Consider the following 14,456-nt stretch of genomic DNA (forward strand, 5'->3'; position numbering starts at 1 on the left):
CCGTATAATATAAGGAAACTGTTAGAGCCTGAAAAACTTTAAGACAGGTTTAATCAGCCCTTTCTTTTATTCACAAATTGGCCCAGCAGATTTTTGTCTAATTTCCAGAAATAGTGAAGTTATTTTGGAATTAGATTTAATCGCTCTGCTCTGTGCTTCCTAACCTCTTGGCATTTCTCTAATACAATACTCTTCTTATTGTATTGTCTTTCTCCTGTAAATTCTAAGGTTCTTTAATTGAGCCAAATTATAGAGTACAGATTACAAAAAAGAATTGTAGGACACAGCCCCACTTGAAACAATTTCTCAAATGAATTAGTACATTAATTAATCTAGTGTTTCTCAAAACTTATTCAGTTATTTATATATTTTGGCTGCACTGTATGGCTTGTGGAATCTTAGTTCCTTGGGTCCTTGGCAGTGAAAACACAGAGCCCTAACCACTGGACCACTGAGAAGTCCATGCCCTTTACTTCTGATTTTTGTCATATGCCTGTTACTTGTATGCTGCTGCTGCTAAGTTGCTTCAGTCATGTCTGACTCTCTGTGCAACCCCAGAAACGGCAGCCCACCAGGCTCCACTGTCCCTGGGATTCTCCAGGCAAGAACACTGGAGTGGGTTGCCATTTCCTTCTCCAATGCAGGAAAGTGAAAAGTGAAAGTGAAGTGAAGTCACTCAGTCGTGTCCAACTCTTCGAGACCCCATGGACTGCAGCCTACCAGGCTCCTCCGTCCATGGGATTTTCCAGGCAAGAGTACTGGAGTGGGTTGTATAATTAGATACTTAACATTTTCCTTAATTTCACATAAGTCGACTAATTTTAAAACCAATTTGTCTTAAACAATAATACTTGTGAAATTATGGATCTGAGGTACTAGGCTTTTAATACACATTAAAGTAGAAACAGAACTTAGTTAAAAAAAAAAAATACACACACATATTTGAGCCCTTGGGAACAAGGGATTAAAAAATTAATTCATACAGGTAAAGAGACCCAGCCAAAGCTACCAGCCAAGGGAAGTTAGGGGCAGAACCTCAGTATATAGTTTTATGTTATAAGTTTAGTATTTCTTTTATCATGTTTGGTGGCAAATTGTGCCCCCAACTAGCTGAGTAGCTATTTAAATATGGGAATTCCTACCAAATAAAATAACTTTAGTCTGTATGTAAATGGTGCCAAAGAAATTCTGTCGGTAGCCAGCAGGTCCAATTGCTTAAGCTCACTAGAGTACTTATTTTCTTAATCACCAAGCAATAGTTGTCTTCAATTATTTAAATGTAATAAAATATATTAATTCAGGATTTTAATAATAGGGGAAAGTGTGTGTAGAGTGAGCTTAAAAAGAGGTATATGGGAACTTGACTTTTTGCTTAATATTCCTGTAAACCTAAAACTGCTCGAAAAAATAAAGCCTATTGATGAAAACAAAGAATGGTATTGAGGCCAGTTGTTTAAAACTGCTTTTATTTCTAGCTGATATCTTTCTCATTCGTTTTAACAGTAGTGTTTTGCTATGGGGTATGTTGAAGCATTCATTGCCAGGATAGCTCAATACCAGACAGAGATGTGAGTACAATAGATCTGGGTGGCACATAAGTGTAGGCACCCTGGATTGGTTACGAAATTTGCCTTTCATATTGTCAAGATAGTAATCCTATTTAACATGTTTGATCCTCAAATTCTATTCGTGCTTTTATTAGGTAAGTGATACTTAATGGAAGAGATCATAATTCTCATCCTAAAATTTCAAAGCCTAAGTGGTAAAAATGCTATACCCATTTTAGAGAAATGGAGGCATAGAAGTCTAATAAATATTCCACAGAAATTCCAGCAGTAGATATTCCTAAATAACACTAGAGCAAAAATAGAAATAAAATTCAAAATTCTTGGGCCTGGCCATCACATTATGCTGTTCCTTCTTAAAGAGATTATTAAAAAAAAAAAAATATCCAGTGTAAAGAAAGAACAGAATTTGTTGGGCAATTGTATCACTCACATTTTAAAAAGAAGGCCATGGAAGGGAGGTTCAAAAGGGAGAGGATATATGTATACCTGTAGCTGATTCATGTTGAGGTTTGACAGAAAACAACAAAATTCTGTAAAGCAATTATCCTTCAATAAAAAAATAAATTAACTTAAAAAAAGAGAAGGCCATTAAAAAGAAGATATACTTGAACCCTTATTTCTGTATAGTAGTAGCAACAGCAGTGTTAGTCTCTCAGTCATGTCCGACTCTCTGCGATCCTATGGACTGTAGCCTGACAGGCTCCTCTGTCCAAGGGATTCTCCAGGTAAGAATACTGGAGTGGATTGCCATTCCCTTGTTCAGAGGATCTTCCCCAGGGATTGCACCCTGATTCTTTACTGTTTGAGCTACAGGGAAGACTTCCATTTTTGTATAGGCATAGTTTTTTAAGATCATCTAGGAAGGGCTTTATGTTTGTGGACATCAGTTTTTAAAATATTTATTACATTCTTGGTTGCATATTTTTTTCCATGAAAAACATGGTTTTTTGATTACAATATATACTCCTCTATGAGATATAAGCCATGTATGTGCATGCATTCTAAGTCACTTCAGTTGTATCTGACTCAGCGACCCTATGGACTGTAGCCCACCAGGCTCCTCTGTCCATGGGATTCCCCAGGCAAGAATACTGATTGTTGTTGTTCCGTTACTCAGTCATGTCCAACTCTTTGTGACCCCATGGACTGCCTGTCCTTCCCTGTCCTTTACCAACTCCTGGAGTTTGCTCAAACTCATGTCCATTGGGTGGGTGATAGCATCCAACCATTTTGTCTTCTGTCAGCTCCTTCTCCTACCTTCAATCTTACCCAGCATCAGGGTCTTTTCTAATGAGTCAGCTCTTCACATCAGGTGGCCAAGGAATACTGGAGTGGGTTGCCATGCCCTCCTTCCAGGGGATCTTCTCAACCCAGGGAATTTGTCAGGTGAGTTCTTTACCACTAGCCCACCTGGGAAGCCCAGTATAAGCCATAGTTAGTAAATTTCTATTTAATATTCTACTTAAAGGTCTACGAAGTCAAAGGCCTTGGGATCCACTCCAGGCACTGAAATAAAACAGTCTAAAGAACGACTTCCCTGGTGCTCCAGTGATTAACACTCCAAGGTTCCAAGGTAGGGAGCACAGGTTCAATCCCTGGTTGGGGAACTAAAATTCTGCATGCTCTGTGGCACAGCCTTAAAAAAAAAAAAAAATCCAATGAATGTGCATGTGTTCCGTTGCTTGCTGCTGCTGCTAAGTTGCTTCAGTTGTGTCCGACTCTGTGTGACCCCAGAGACCGCAGCCCATCAGGCTCCCCCGTCCCTGGGATTCTCCAGGCAAGAACACTGGAGTGGGGTGCCATTTCCTTCTCCAATGCATGAAAGTGAAAAGTGAAAGGGAAGTCGCTCAGTCGTGTCCGACTCTTAGCGACCCCATGGACTACAGCCTACCAGGCTCCTCCATCCATGGGATTTTCCAGGCAAGAGTACTGGAGCGGGGTGCCATTGCCTTCTCCGGTTCAGTTGCTTAGTCGTGTCCAACTCTTTGGACTGTGGCCCACCAGGCTCTTCTGTCCTCTGGAATTTTCCAGGCAAGAATACTGGAGTGGGTTGCCATTTCCTACTCCAGGGGATCTTCACAATGCAGGGATTGAACTCTTGCCTCATATCTTGTGCACTGGCAGGCAAATTCTTTATCACTGAGCCACCTGGGAAACCCAACCTAGTGAATAGACTTAGTCAAAGTAGTTAAATTTGCAACCACTTATCTCCTGGAGGAAAGACTATTAGTTCAATCCAATGACACATTTCTGTGGTGTTCTGGATAACTAATAATTGATCACTATTGTAGATACAAACTGTCGTTTGGTACACAGACTATGGGAAGGGTCTGGTGTACACTATCCATCATATGAACAAGAAAGTAGTTTTGGTGGGTGGGGATACTCTTTCTGCCCCCTTCTGATGCCTATGTCAGAAGCTTTCTCTGTCTCCTTTATACTGTAATAAAAGTTTTTTACACAAAAGCTCTGAGCGATCAAGCCTTGTCTCTGGCCCTGGATTGAATTCTTCTCCTCCGGCGTCCAAGAATCCTGGTGTCTTTGCGTGATTCAACAACAACCTTTCATCTTGGGGGCTTGTCCGGGATCCTTCAGGACAAGATGGGAGCTAACAATTCCAGCCTCACTCCTTTGAACTGTATCCCGAAAAACTGGGATAGATTTGATCCCCAGGGCTTAAAGGAGACACACCTGGTCTTCCTATGTGATGCTGCATGGCCACGGTATCCATTGGAGGACGGCGAATGGTGGCCAGTTGGAGGGTCTCTTAAGTATAATACTATTCTACAACTAGACCGGTTCTATAAGGAACAAGAGAAATGGGTAGAAGCAATGGCAACCCACTCTAGTACTCTTGCCTGGAAAATCCCATGGACGGAGGAGCCTGGTAGGCTGCAGTCCATGGGGTCACTAAGAGTTGGGCATGACTGAGCGACTTCACTTTCACTTTTCACTTTCATGCATTGGAGAAGGAAATGGCAACCCACTCCAGTGTTCTTGCCTGGAGAATCCCAGGGACAGAGGAGCCTACTGGGCTGCCGTCTATGGGGTCGCATAGAGTCGGACATGACTGAAGCGACTTAGCAGCAATTTAGTAAACTTCAGGACAGAAAGATTAGATGACAAAAAACCCAAACCCCCAAAATCGCTAGTTTATTTATTTAGTATTTTGGTCAGGCCACACAGCTTGTGGGATCTTAGATCTCTGATCAGGGATTGAACCCAGGCCCCACCAGTGAAAGCATTAAGTCCTAACCAATGGGCCACCAGGGAAGTCTCAAAAGACTGCCAGTTTAAAACTGCCAGCTCTGAGGACTTCCCTGGCAGTCCAGTAGTTTAGACTCTGTTCTTCCATAGCAGAGGGCACAGGTTCAGTCCCTAATGGGGGCAATAAGATCCTGCATGCTGTGTGGCTCAGCCAAAAAATAACTACACAAATGGTAAAACTACCAGCTTTAAAAGTATTTCAGAAAATGGAAAGCAGTTATTAGCTAGCATGTTTGTGTACTCCCTGTTGAGCCTAACAGGCTGTCTTGCACCCAGGACATAAAATATTCATAAACATTTTCTGATAACTGAGGGAAACTTCCTTCTCCAAGAAAGGAGAGGGAGGCTAAAATGAACACGATCACGCCTCCTACCCAGGAGTTTGCAGCTGCTGTTCTTATACTGTTTGGTGAGGAAGAATTGTGAACATGTAGGAAGAAACAAGAGGGACTGGAGAACTAGGTAAACCCTTCCCCAGTTAACCAGCTTTCCCTTGGCTTAGTCACCCTGCCCCCACTCCTGGTATATAATTGACTTTCCCTTCCCCTCCAAGCCTTCCTAAAAATAACTTCTTGACCTCTCTTTCCTGTCACCACTATTCACTCCCAGTCTCACACCTTCCCTTACCTTCTTGAAAATATAGTTAACTTCAAAAAGAAAAAAAAAGGATAAAGAAAACCCCAGCAAAATCTGTGAAGATTCTAAAATCTGTTTACATTAGTATCATTTTGTTTAGTGATGTTCCCTCTTGGGGTTGCAGCTGCAGTTCTAGGGCAGTTACTAGGTAATGTGGAACTTTATCAAGGAGTTAGCTTCCAATGCATGAGAGTGTGCAGTCTCAACTGCTTGCTACTCACAGGCATTTTATTAAGTGTAAGCAACCATAATCACAGGCCAGGCCTACAAAGTCAAGATGAGGCACACTGTTGAGTCATTTTCTGCTCAGTTCTAAAGATGCAAACAGTACTGGAATTATCTATAATACAAAATGATAGCACAAATTTACTTTTCAGTATCTGAAACTTAAAAATCCATATGTCTCTCAAAGACAAATATCAGGACTTCCCCTGTGTGTTTGGGTTCCCTAGCATAGCCCCAGCTCAGGGGAACCAGCCCCTGAGCAAAGACCTCCAGGAAGCGCTTTGCACCCAGGCGGGAAAGCCCAGTTCACAGTGAATAAAAATTACCTAAGTCCAGATGATGTGTGATGCAGTATGAGTCTGCCTGCCAATGCAGGGGGACATGGGTTAGACCCCTGGTTTGGGAAGATCCCACAGGCCGAGGAGCAGCTAAGCCAGTGGACCGCAACTACTGAGCCCACGTGCTTCAGCTACTGAAGTACGTGGTTTGCCTAGAGCCTGTGCTCTGCACCAGGAGGAGCATGTACCGCCACTGGAGAGCGCTCCCACTCTCCATAGCTAAAGAAAGCTCTAGTGCAGCAAAGAAGAACCAGCACAACCAAAGAGGAAAAAAGGGACAAATATCACATGATATTCATATGCGGAAACTATTTTTTTTTAAATGGTTCAAACGAACTTACTTACAAAATAGAAACCGACATCGAAAACAAACTTATGGTTACCAAAGGGGAAACATGGTGGGGAGGGATAAATCAGGAGCTTGAGATTAACATACACACAATACTACATATAAGATAGATATAATCAGGGGAAAAAAAAGGTAACAAGGACCTACTGTATAGCACAGGGAACACTACTCAATATTCTGTGATTATCTACATAAGAATCTGAAAAAAGAATGAATATATGTATATGTATAACTGAACCACTTTGCTATATACCCCAAACTAACATAATATTGTAAATCAACTATAATCCAAAAAAAAAATCTGTGTCAATATAAAACTATCACCTAGAGTTTTAAAATTTTATTTATTTATTTATGTCCTGTAAGAGCTACATGGACTATCATTAATCTGTATAAGCTCTAGGAAGGAAAATTAACTAGAGTAGTGGCAGTAACGGAGTGGTATAGTCAAGGGAGAGCCAGGTGTGCCAGGCACACGCTCTAATCATCTCAGAGAGCATCAAGAGCTTTATGAATCAGGAACCAGGTCTGCAAAATTTTTCTAAGTTTCCAGGACATTGATAACATCCCCATTTGCCAACTTTATTATCCTATCTCTTTCTCCATATGTCAGTAGTGAAACTCTCAGCCTGCATGTTCGTATCCAGGGTGGCAGGGAAGGTGGAGATGGGGATGCGCCAGCCCCCTTCACAGTCCTTCTTCACTGCATTGGCTGGACAGGAGAGCAGTCGCATCCCAGGGGACTGATACAGGTAGGAAATGGAAAATTCAGAATAAGACTCTGAGGGAGCATCTCAGGAAAGGCTTTGGGGCTCAGCAGCAGAAAAGCCACTTTTCCTCTCAGAGAAGCAATTTTGGGATCTTAACTCTGTTGTTGTTGTTGTTTTCCATCTTTAAAAGGGAACTATATCAGTATCCTTCTTATAGGGTTACTGTGATGGTGTAAAATATTGGGCATAGTTCCTAAAACATAGTAAATGCTCCAAATACTATCACTATTGGCCCTAGTTTCAGAAGAGATACTCGTGGCCACAGTCTAAAGAAATTAAATCAGGCCAGAAGTCAAGGGAGAAGCAGAGGTGGCCTCCATGCCCCAACTGGTCAATCGTCTCCTTATCTCCATGAACTGTGGTGCTGGAGAAGACTCTTGAGAGTCCCTTGGACAGCAAGGAGGTCAAACAAGTTAATCCTAAAGTAAATCCACTCTGAATGAATATTCATTGGAAGGACTGATGCTGAAGTTGAAGCTCCAATACTTTGGCCATCTGATGCAAAGAGCTGACTCATTGGAAAAAGACCCTAATACTGGGAAAGACTGAAGGCAGGAGAAGAAGGGGATGACAGAGGATGAGATGGTTGGATGGCATAATCGACTCAATGGATATGAGTTTGAGCAAACTCTGCTGCTGCTGCTAAGTCGCTTCAGTCGTGTCCGACTCTGTGCGACCCCATAGACGGCAGCCCACCAGGCTCCCCCGTCCCTGGGATTCTCCAGGCAAGAACACTGGAGTGGGTTGCCATGTTCTTCTCCAATGCATGAAAGTGAAAAGTGAAAGTGAAGTCGCTTAGTCATGTCTGACCCTCAGCAACCCCGTGGGCTGCTGCCTTCCAGGCTCCTCTATCCATGGGATTTTCCAGGCAAGAGTACTGGAGTGGGGTGCCATTGCCTTCTCCATGAGCAAACTCTGGGAGATGGTAAAGGACAGGGATGGTGTACTGCAGTCCATGGGGTCACAAAGAACTGGACATGACTTAGTAGTGACTGAATAACAAAAACCTTAGATGTGGAAACCAAGGTTACAGAGGAGAAATAATGTCTAAACTCATATAGCTAATGAGCAGTGGATTGAGGTTCAATCCCGGGTCCACTTTCCTCCTAAGGCTTAACTCTTCTGTACAGTTCTGTCTCCTAATGTAAATATAATAAGAAATGAAAGTTAAGTTCAAAGATCAAGTTTTGAAGCTGGAACTAAAAACTATATTCCAAAGTTAACCACCTATATAATTCTACACTTTCCCTCTATTTTCACACTTAAGAGGAAAGAGGTTATATCAGAGATCATGAACACATTTTTGAGTCTCTGGGTCAGTTACCACCCTGCCCCTTTCAGGTCTGATTTTCAATGAATAAAGAACCAGAGACTCATCAAAAGTTGCTTAGCAATGAGTGTCCCTGAAAAGTGGTGCTTAGAACAGGAAATGCTTAAGCAATGAATTAAACAGTAACTTGTTGTGTCAATATGCGTTCTTAAGGAAAACAGAAAGAAACATGTACTTTTGAGAGAAGTAACGCCAGGAACCGTTGTTTTTCCAAATGCTTTAAGAGTTGTGGTTTCATGTAAGATTTACTTTCAAGTTGCCCACAAGAGCTGCAGTTCCAGCTTCCTGCCCTGGGTCTCCTTGAAAAGCCTGAAGGAACTCTGGCACTGAAAATGCGCTTGTCCAGAGCCAAGGATTTAACACAATTCTCCCTCATTACCAAGGGGCCTTGAGACCTCAATCTGCTGGAAGACGGGAAGGAAAGAAAAGAAGGTGAGCAGACTACTGGGGCATGGTTTCACCTCCTCTCCTGCCACCCAAAACCTAGGCCTTCCATTTAATTTTTTGTCCGGACAAGGGCATCATGCATGCCATTATCTGGTTCCTTTCAAGTCCCTAAGGGTCTCTGCCAGTTGCTTTGGTTGATGTTTTGAAGCAGTGAAAAAAAAAAAAAGGGTGAGGAAGGTGACTAATTCTGTCCAGGATTTTTGCCCTTAACATTCTTCTCTAAATATTCAGGTTGCTAAATAGAATATAACAATGGTAGCTTACATTTATAGAGAAGCACAATGGCTCTGGAACCAGAACTAGACTCCTTGCCAGCTCTCTCTTACCAACTAGCTGTGAGACCTTATACAGGCCATTAATGTGAAGATGTAGTTTTTTCATCTGTGAAATGGAGATACTGTCAGCCTGAGAAGGATTAAAAGAGATAATATATACAAAGTATTTAGAGTTGTTTTTATTATTTTAACTGTAAGAAAACTGTACCCTTATTCTATCATATTCTGATGTTTCCTTTTGAGATCACAGAGTAAGGCTACTCCCCTTATGGGTAGGGGTAGGTTAGGAGCAGTGTCTTTCTTGAAGGGCTGGACATTCTTGATGTTAGTCATCCAGAGAAGGATGAAAGATATATCTTCCATTAGAAAACTGGAATTAGATCTGAGAAGTAACAACCTCCCTCTCGTTTTTCTGAGTCTAGAGCCCAAAGAACCTAGATACCCTTAAAGCCACTCATGCTTGGTAAGAATTAAAGATCAAAGGTGGGAAATCGGGAAGGGGCCACAAACTTAACATGAAGCTCTGCCATTTGTGTTAAGACCTGAAGTCAACGTCCTGTGAAGACCTGGAAAAGCAAACTCTCCAAGTGGAAGCTGAATCTTGGGAGAGAAGTTGGGGTTTGACCCCCTAAGTACTTCTTCCTACATGAAAGTGGGGATTCTTCACAAGTTCTCTAAAATTTTCAAAGCTTTCAGTTGTATCTATTGAGTCTTATGAAAACTTTAAGACAAGGAGCTTGGATGTTGCTATCTCCATTTCTCTAAGTTAACTAGGTTTTAAAGAGATTACATGCCTTGCCTAGAATCATGAGGTCAGTACAGGGCAATGGCTAAGGAAAATCTGGTTTAAAAAAAATTATTCTTAGTCCAAGGGGATGTCAATGATCCCCATCCTAGGAGAGTAACAGTGCTGTAAAGGTTTTTTTTTTTTTTTTACTATCATTTTGCATTATTCACACCATTTACCCTTTCACTTTACCCACATCTTAGGTAACTGAGTCAATTGTATTCAGAAGAAACACTGAGTCCCTCATGGGCACAGAACTCATGCCTGTGTGAACAAATTTATCACACTATAAATTCAATCACACAAAAAGACATAACCTATACATATCCCTCTGGCCCCACTCATTGGCATAGTGGGCTTTTTTCACTTTGATAACCTTTTTTTCACTTTGTGGAAAGTTTTCCAGAATAATAACAGACTTGTATGTGTCCAGTACTCTCGCCTGGAAAATCCCATGGGTGGAGGAGCCTGGTAGGCTGTAGTCCATGGGGTCGCTAAGAGTCAGAAATGACTGAGCGACTTCACTTTCACTTTTCCTTTCATGCACTGGAGAAGGAAATGGCAACCCACTCCAGTGTTCTTGCCTGGAGAATCCCAGGGACGGGGGAGCCTGGTGGGCTGCCGTCTATGGGGTCCCACAGAGTCAGACACAACTGAAGCGACTTAGCAGTAGCAGCAGTCAACTGAAAAGTACATATTAAGCTCCTAGTATGTGTCCCAAATTGGGATAGGTACTGTGGGGATACAAAAGATGTATATATTAGGATCCATCTTCAAATCTAATTGGGTGGAGGGGTTAATTAACATAAATAGTTTTTACTCATCCAAATTTAGAGTGTTAAGTATGCTGTAGGAGTTGAGAATTAGAGGTTAATGTGGCTTGAAATAATCTAAAAAATAAAATCTTTTCTTATCAATGTCATTGAGAAGACTAAATTCTGTCCTAATTTTAAAAATGCACATTATTTTTTCAAGTTTGATAGAGTTCACACATTTTATATTCTAAACAGCTTTATTTTCAGCTGTGCTAGGTCTTCGTTGTTGCATGTGGGTTTTCTCTAGTTGGAGTGAGCGGGAGCTACTCTCTAGTTGTGGAGCGTTGGCTCTACAGTTGTGGCATACGCGACTAGTTGCCTCATGTCAGGTGAAATCTTCCTGGACCAGGGATCGAACCCATGTCCCCTGCATTGGGAAGTGGATGCTCAACCACTGGACCACCAGGAAAGCCCTAGAAATGCACATTATTTTAGACATAAACATTGAAAAGTTGTTCTAGGCAATGGAGATAATATGGACAAATGAAACACTTCCCATCCTCAAGAGCTTACAGTTTGGTAGGGGGAAACAAGTAGGATCACTGTAAATCAACGTGAGGGTCTGTGTGTGTGTGTTAGTTGCTCAGTTGACTGAGTCTGACTTAGTCCGACTCTGCGACCTCACAGACTGTAGCCCACCAGGCTTCTCTGTCCATGGAATTCTCCAATTCCAGGAGAATTCTCCAGGCAATAATACTGGAGTGGATTGCCATTCCCTTCTCCAGAGGAACCTCCCAACCCAGGGATTGAACACTGGTCTCCTGCATTGCAGGCAGGTTCTTTACTGTTTGAGCTACAGAGAAGTCCTTGTGAGGGTCTACAGATAACACCTCAGAAGAAGGGGTTGACACCTCAGAAGAAGGGGTTGACACCTCAGAAGGAGATAGCCTCAGGGAGCACATGACCTTCAAGGAGGTCACTGACAACAAACATGTGTCTGTGGGAGGGTGAATGTTAGAGCTGAGAGAGGAGAGAAAGGCATTCCAGAAAAAGGAAACTGTAAGCAGCACAGGAAAAGGTATGGTGAGTAGTGAGTATGAAGACTAAAGCTGGGGTTTCCCACATTTATTTCAAAGGCCTTCATCACCTGTATGAAGAGGGTCTTGAAAAAACAAATAACTAGACCATAATGATCATGAAATTTAAATATACGTGAGTGCTAATCATTTGTTGCTGTTCAGTCATTAAGTCAGAACTAACTCTTGTGAATCTACTGAACTGTAGCCCACCAGGTTCCTCTGTCCAAGGGATTTTCCAGGCAAGAATACTGGAGTGGGTTACCATTTCCTTCTCCAGGGGATCTTCCCAACCCAGGGACTGAATCCACATCTCCTGCTTTGGCAGGTGGATTCTTTACCACTGAGCCACCAGGTAAGTCTGTGCTAATGATTACTCTACTTTTTGGCATTAAGAAATTATTGTTCATGATTATATTCATTTTATATAAATATCTATCTTCTGAGCCATTTTGTGAGGATTCAATTGTTTGTAGTCAAAGAGAATGCTGATTGGAGCACCACAGGAATATCTTCTACAGAAAAAATACTTATTTTAATAAAGAATATTAGTTTTCTTTAGGGTTTACTGAGGGATTATAGAACCAGAATAAAAAATATAAAAACGCAGCTAATCAAACCATTAAATACCTTATATTTTGAAGGCCTCTTAATATTTACAGTTAAGTTTATAAATGATTTTTACATAAAATTGTCATTTAAATTAATATACACATGCATTAAAGGGGCTTTCCTCCTGGCTCAGACAGTAAAGGATCCGCCTTCAACGTGGGACCCAGGGTTGGATCCCTGGAGAAGGAAATGGCAACCCACTCCAGTATTCTTGGCTGGAAAATCTCATGGACAGAGGAGCCTGGCGGGTTATAGTCCATGGGGGTCGCAAACGGTCAAACGACTGAAGCGGCTTAGCACGCACATGGACTAAAAAACCATCTAAAACTAGTTTTAAAAACATATATATATTCGCTCGAACCACACCATTAGGCATATTATTCAAAAATCATTTTTAAAAGAAAATATTCTAGTGAACTTTTCCTTAAAATGAGACAAACATTTAACATATTACAGCTTCCAATTTTCAGAAAAGCGAGATGTAAAACTTTCCCTCGGTAATTTAGCTGGACATCTTGTCAAATTTCACAAGTAGGAACATCTTCATGTACCTAACAGTGGGCACAATACAGGCACGTCTTTGTTGCTATGAGAACCTCTATTTTGTATGAGAAATCGCAGCCTTGACGACGCAATGTTTGCGCCGATTTTACAACATGTTTTTCTACAGCGGTTCAGCTCCACCAGTAACACTCTAATGGCTCTCTGGTTTCCTCCCCGCCAGCCCAGTTTTCCGTCCCAGCTCCAGCGCTCGCCCGCCTTGCAGTCCCGGTCTCTGGGAGCGGGCGGCGAGCACTGGACTGGTGAAAACGTGGGCCGGAGGTGGGGCAGATGGGAAGGGGAGGCGGCGGCACTGCGGGTTGCTTCTGTTACCCCTCCGGAGTCGAGCTCTCCACCAGCTCTCCAGCTGCGTTTTAAAATCTGCAGTAAAAAAAAAGGCGAGCAGCGCCACATGCTACAAACTGGAGGGAACGAGGAGAGCACTGTGTCCCCAAATGGGTCAGAAACATGGGAAAGGAGGGGTTCCGAACTTTATTATTAAATGCTTCCTCTATGCCAGAAAAATCAGGGTTCAGGGCTTGGTACTGGGCAGAATAGGCTGAAGCCACCGACGCGGCTAAAGGGGTCGCGGGCACGGATCCGGGCTTCCGAGCGCCACAGAGTCCTAGCGGGAGCGGGGGGCGCGCGCGCTCGGAGCGTTCCTTCCCCCGACCCCCGACCCAGGGTCTCCTTCCCTCGGGATTCGGAGCCTCCCATCCTCCAGGGCCGACTCGCCGCGGAGCTGGAGGGGGTCAGGACGCCGTGACCTAGCTTAGCGACAGGCCTCTCCCCGGCGACGGCGCCGCAACAAGATGGCGGACGACAGAGACAGGGACAGCACAGGTAAGAGGCACCGCGAAGCGCAGCCCTCGCCGCCCACCGCGACCCCGGGCCGCACCGGGGAGCTCGGGGCAGAGTGGGACCCCTTACCTCTGGAGCCCCACCCTCAGGGAGAAGGCTGACACGGCCAGGCCCCGCCGCCCGCCCTGCAGCGGAGGCCCCCTCCCCCGTTCCTGCCTCCCTCGCCCCGCCTCCTGGGCCCTCATCCCGCCCCGCCGCCATCGTCCCGCCTTCGGAGCCCCGAGCCTCGCTTCCAGCGCGGGCTGCGGTCGAGGCGCCGGCCTGGAGCCCCATAATGGCGTCCTAGTTCACGGTCTCGAGGACACCGCCTCCAAGCCCTAGCTTGGGCTCTCGTTGCCGCAGGGGCCACGCCGGCAGCTGCTCGGGCTCTAGGCCCCCGCGGCGGCCTGGGTGAGGACGGATCAGGCTGCGGGCGTCTGCCGTGCTCCTACCCGGCTGCGCTGAAACTCCGCAAACGGCTGGCGTTTGCGGCCACCATTTTGCCTTCGTAGCGGGGACGTGGGAGGACGGCTTCGAGGTCACCGCGACTGCGTCCGCGCCTCCAGGAGCCGAAGTGCGCGCGCCACCCGCCTGGTGTCTTGTTTTAAGCGAAAAACAAGACAAAACACAAAAAACTTTAA

General features: G+C 44.0%; 1 protein-coding gene and 1 long non-coding RNA gene across 10 annotated transcripts in view; one reads left to right on the forward strand and one right to left on the reverse strand.

Moving 5' to 3' along the window:
- Positions 1 to 8,615: 8,615 nt before the first annotated feature.
- Positions 8,616 to 14,456, forward strand: part of DRC8 (dynein regulatory complex subunit 8) — a 116,195-nt gene continuing 110,354 nt past the window's right edge. For 2 of the 9 annotated variants that reach the window (XM_086344938.1, XM_086344947.1), the window contains exons 1-2: positions 13,193 to 13,257; positions 13,700 to 13,818. In XM_086344938.1, coding sequence (XP_086201064.1) covers positions 13,788 to 13,818 — 31 coding nt within the window. In that variant the 5' untranslated portion in view covers positions 13,193 to 13,257; positions 13,700 to 13,787. Of the gene's footprint in view, positions 8,916 to 11,968; positions 12,179 to 13,192; positions 13,258 to 13,316; positions 13,819 to 14,456 lie in introns of those variants that run through there. The other 7 variants (XM_086344939.1, XM_086344941.1, XM_086344945.1 and 4 more) reach the window with 7 other exon arrangements.
- LOC147356783 (uncharacterized) lies at positions 12,442 to 13,997 on the reverse strand. Its single transcript, XR_015143522.1, has 2 exons — positions 13,906 to 13,997; positions 12,442 to 13,356 (listed from the first exon to the last, which is right to left on the reverse strand). It is a non-coding gene; the product is annotated as an uncharacterized LOC147356783 (long non-coding RNA).

Source organism: Bos grunniens, chromosome 16, assembly GCF_055505025.1.
Source record: "Bos grunniens cultivar Pamir isolate PY7600 chromosome 16, Bosgru_T2T1.0, whole genome shotgun sequence".
Classification (NCBI taxonomy): Eukaryota; Metazoa; Chordata; class Mammalia; order Artiodactyla; family Bovidae; genus Bos; species Bos grunniens.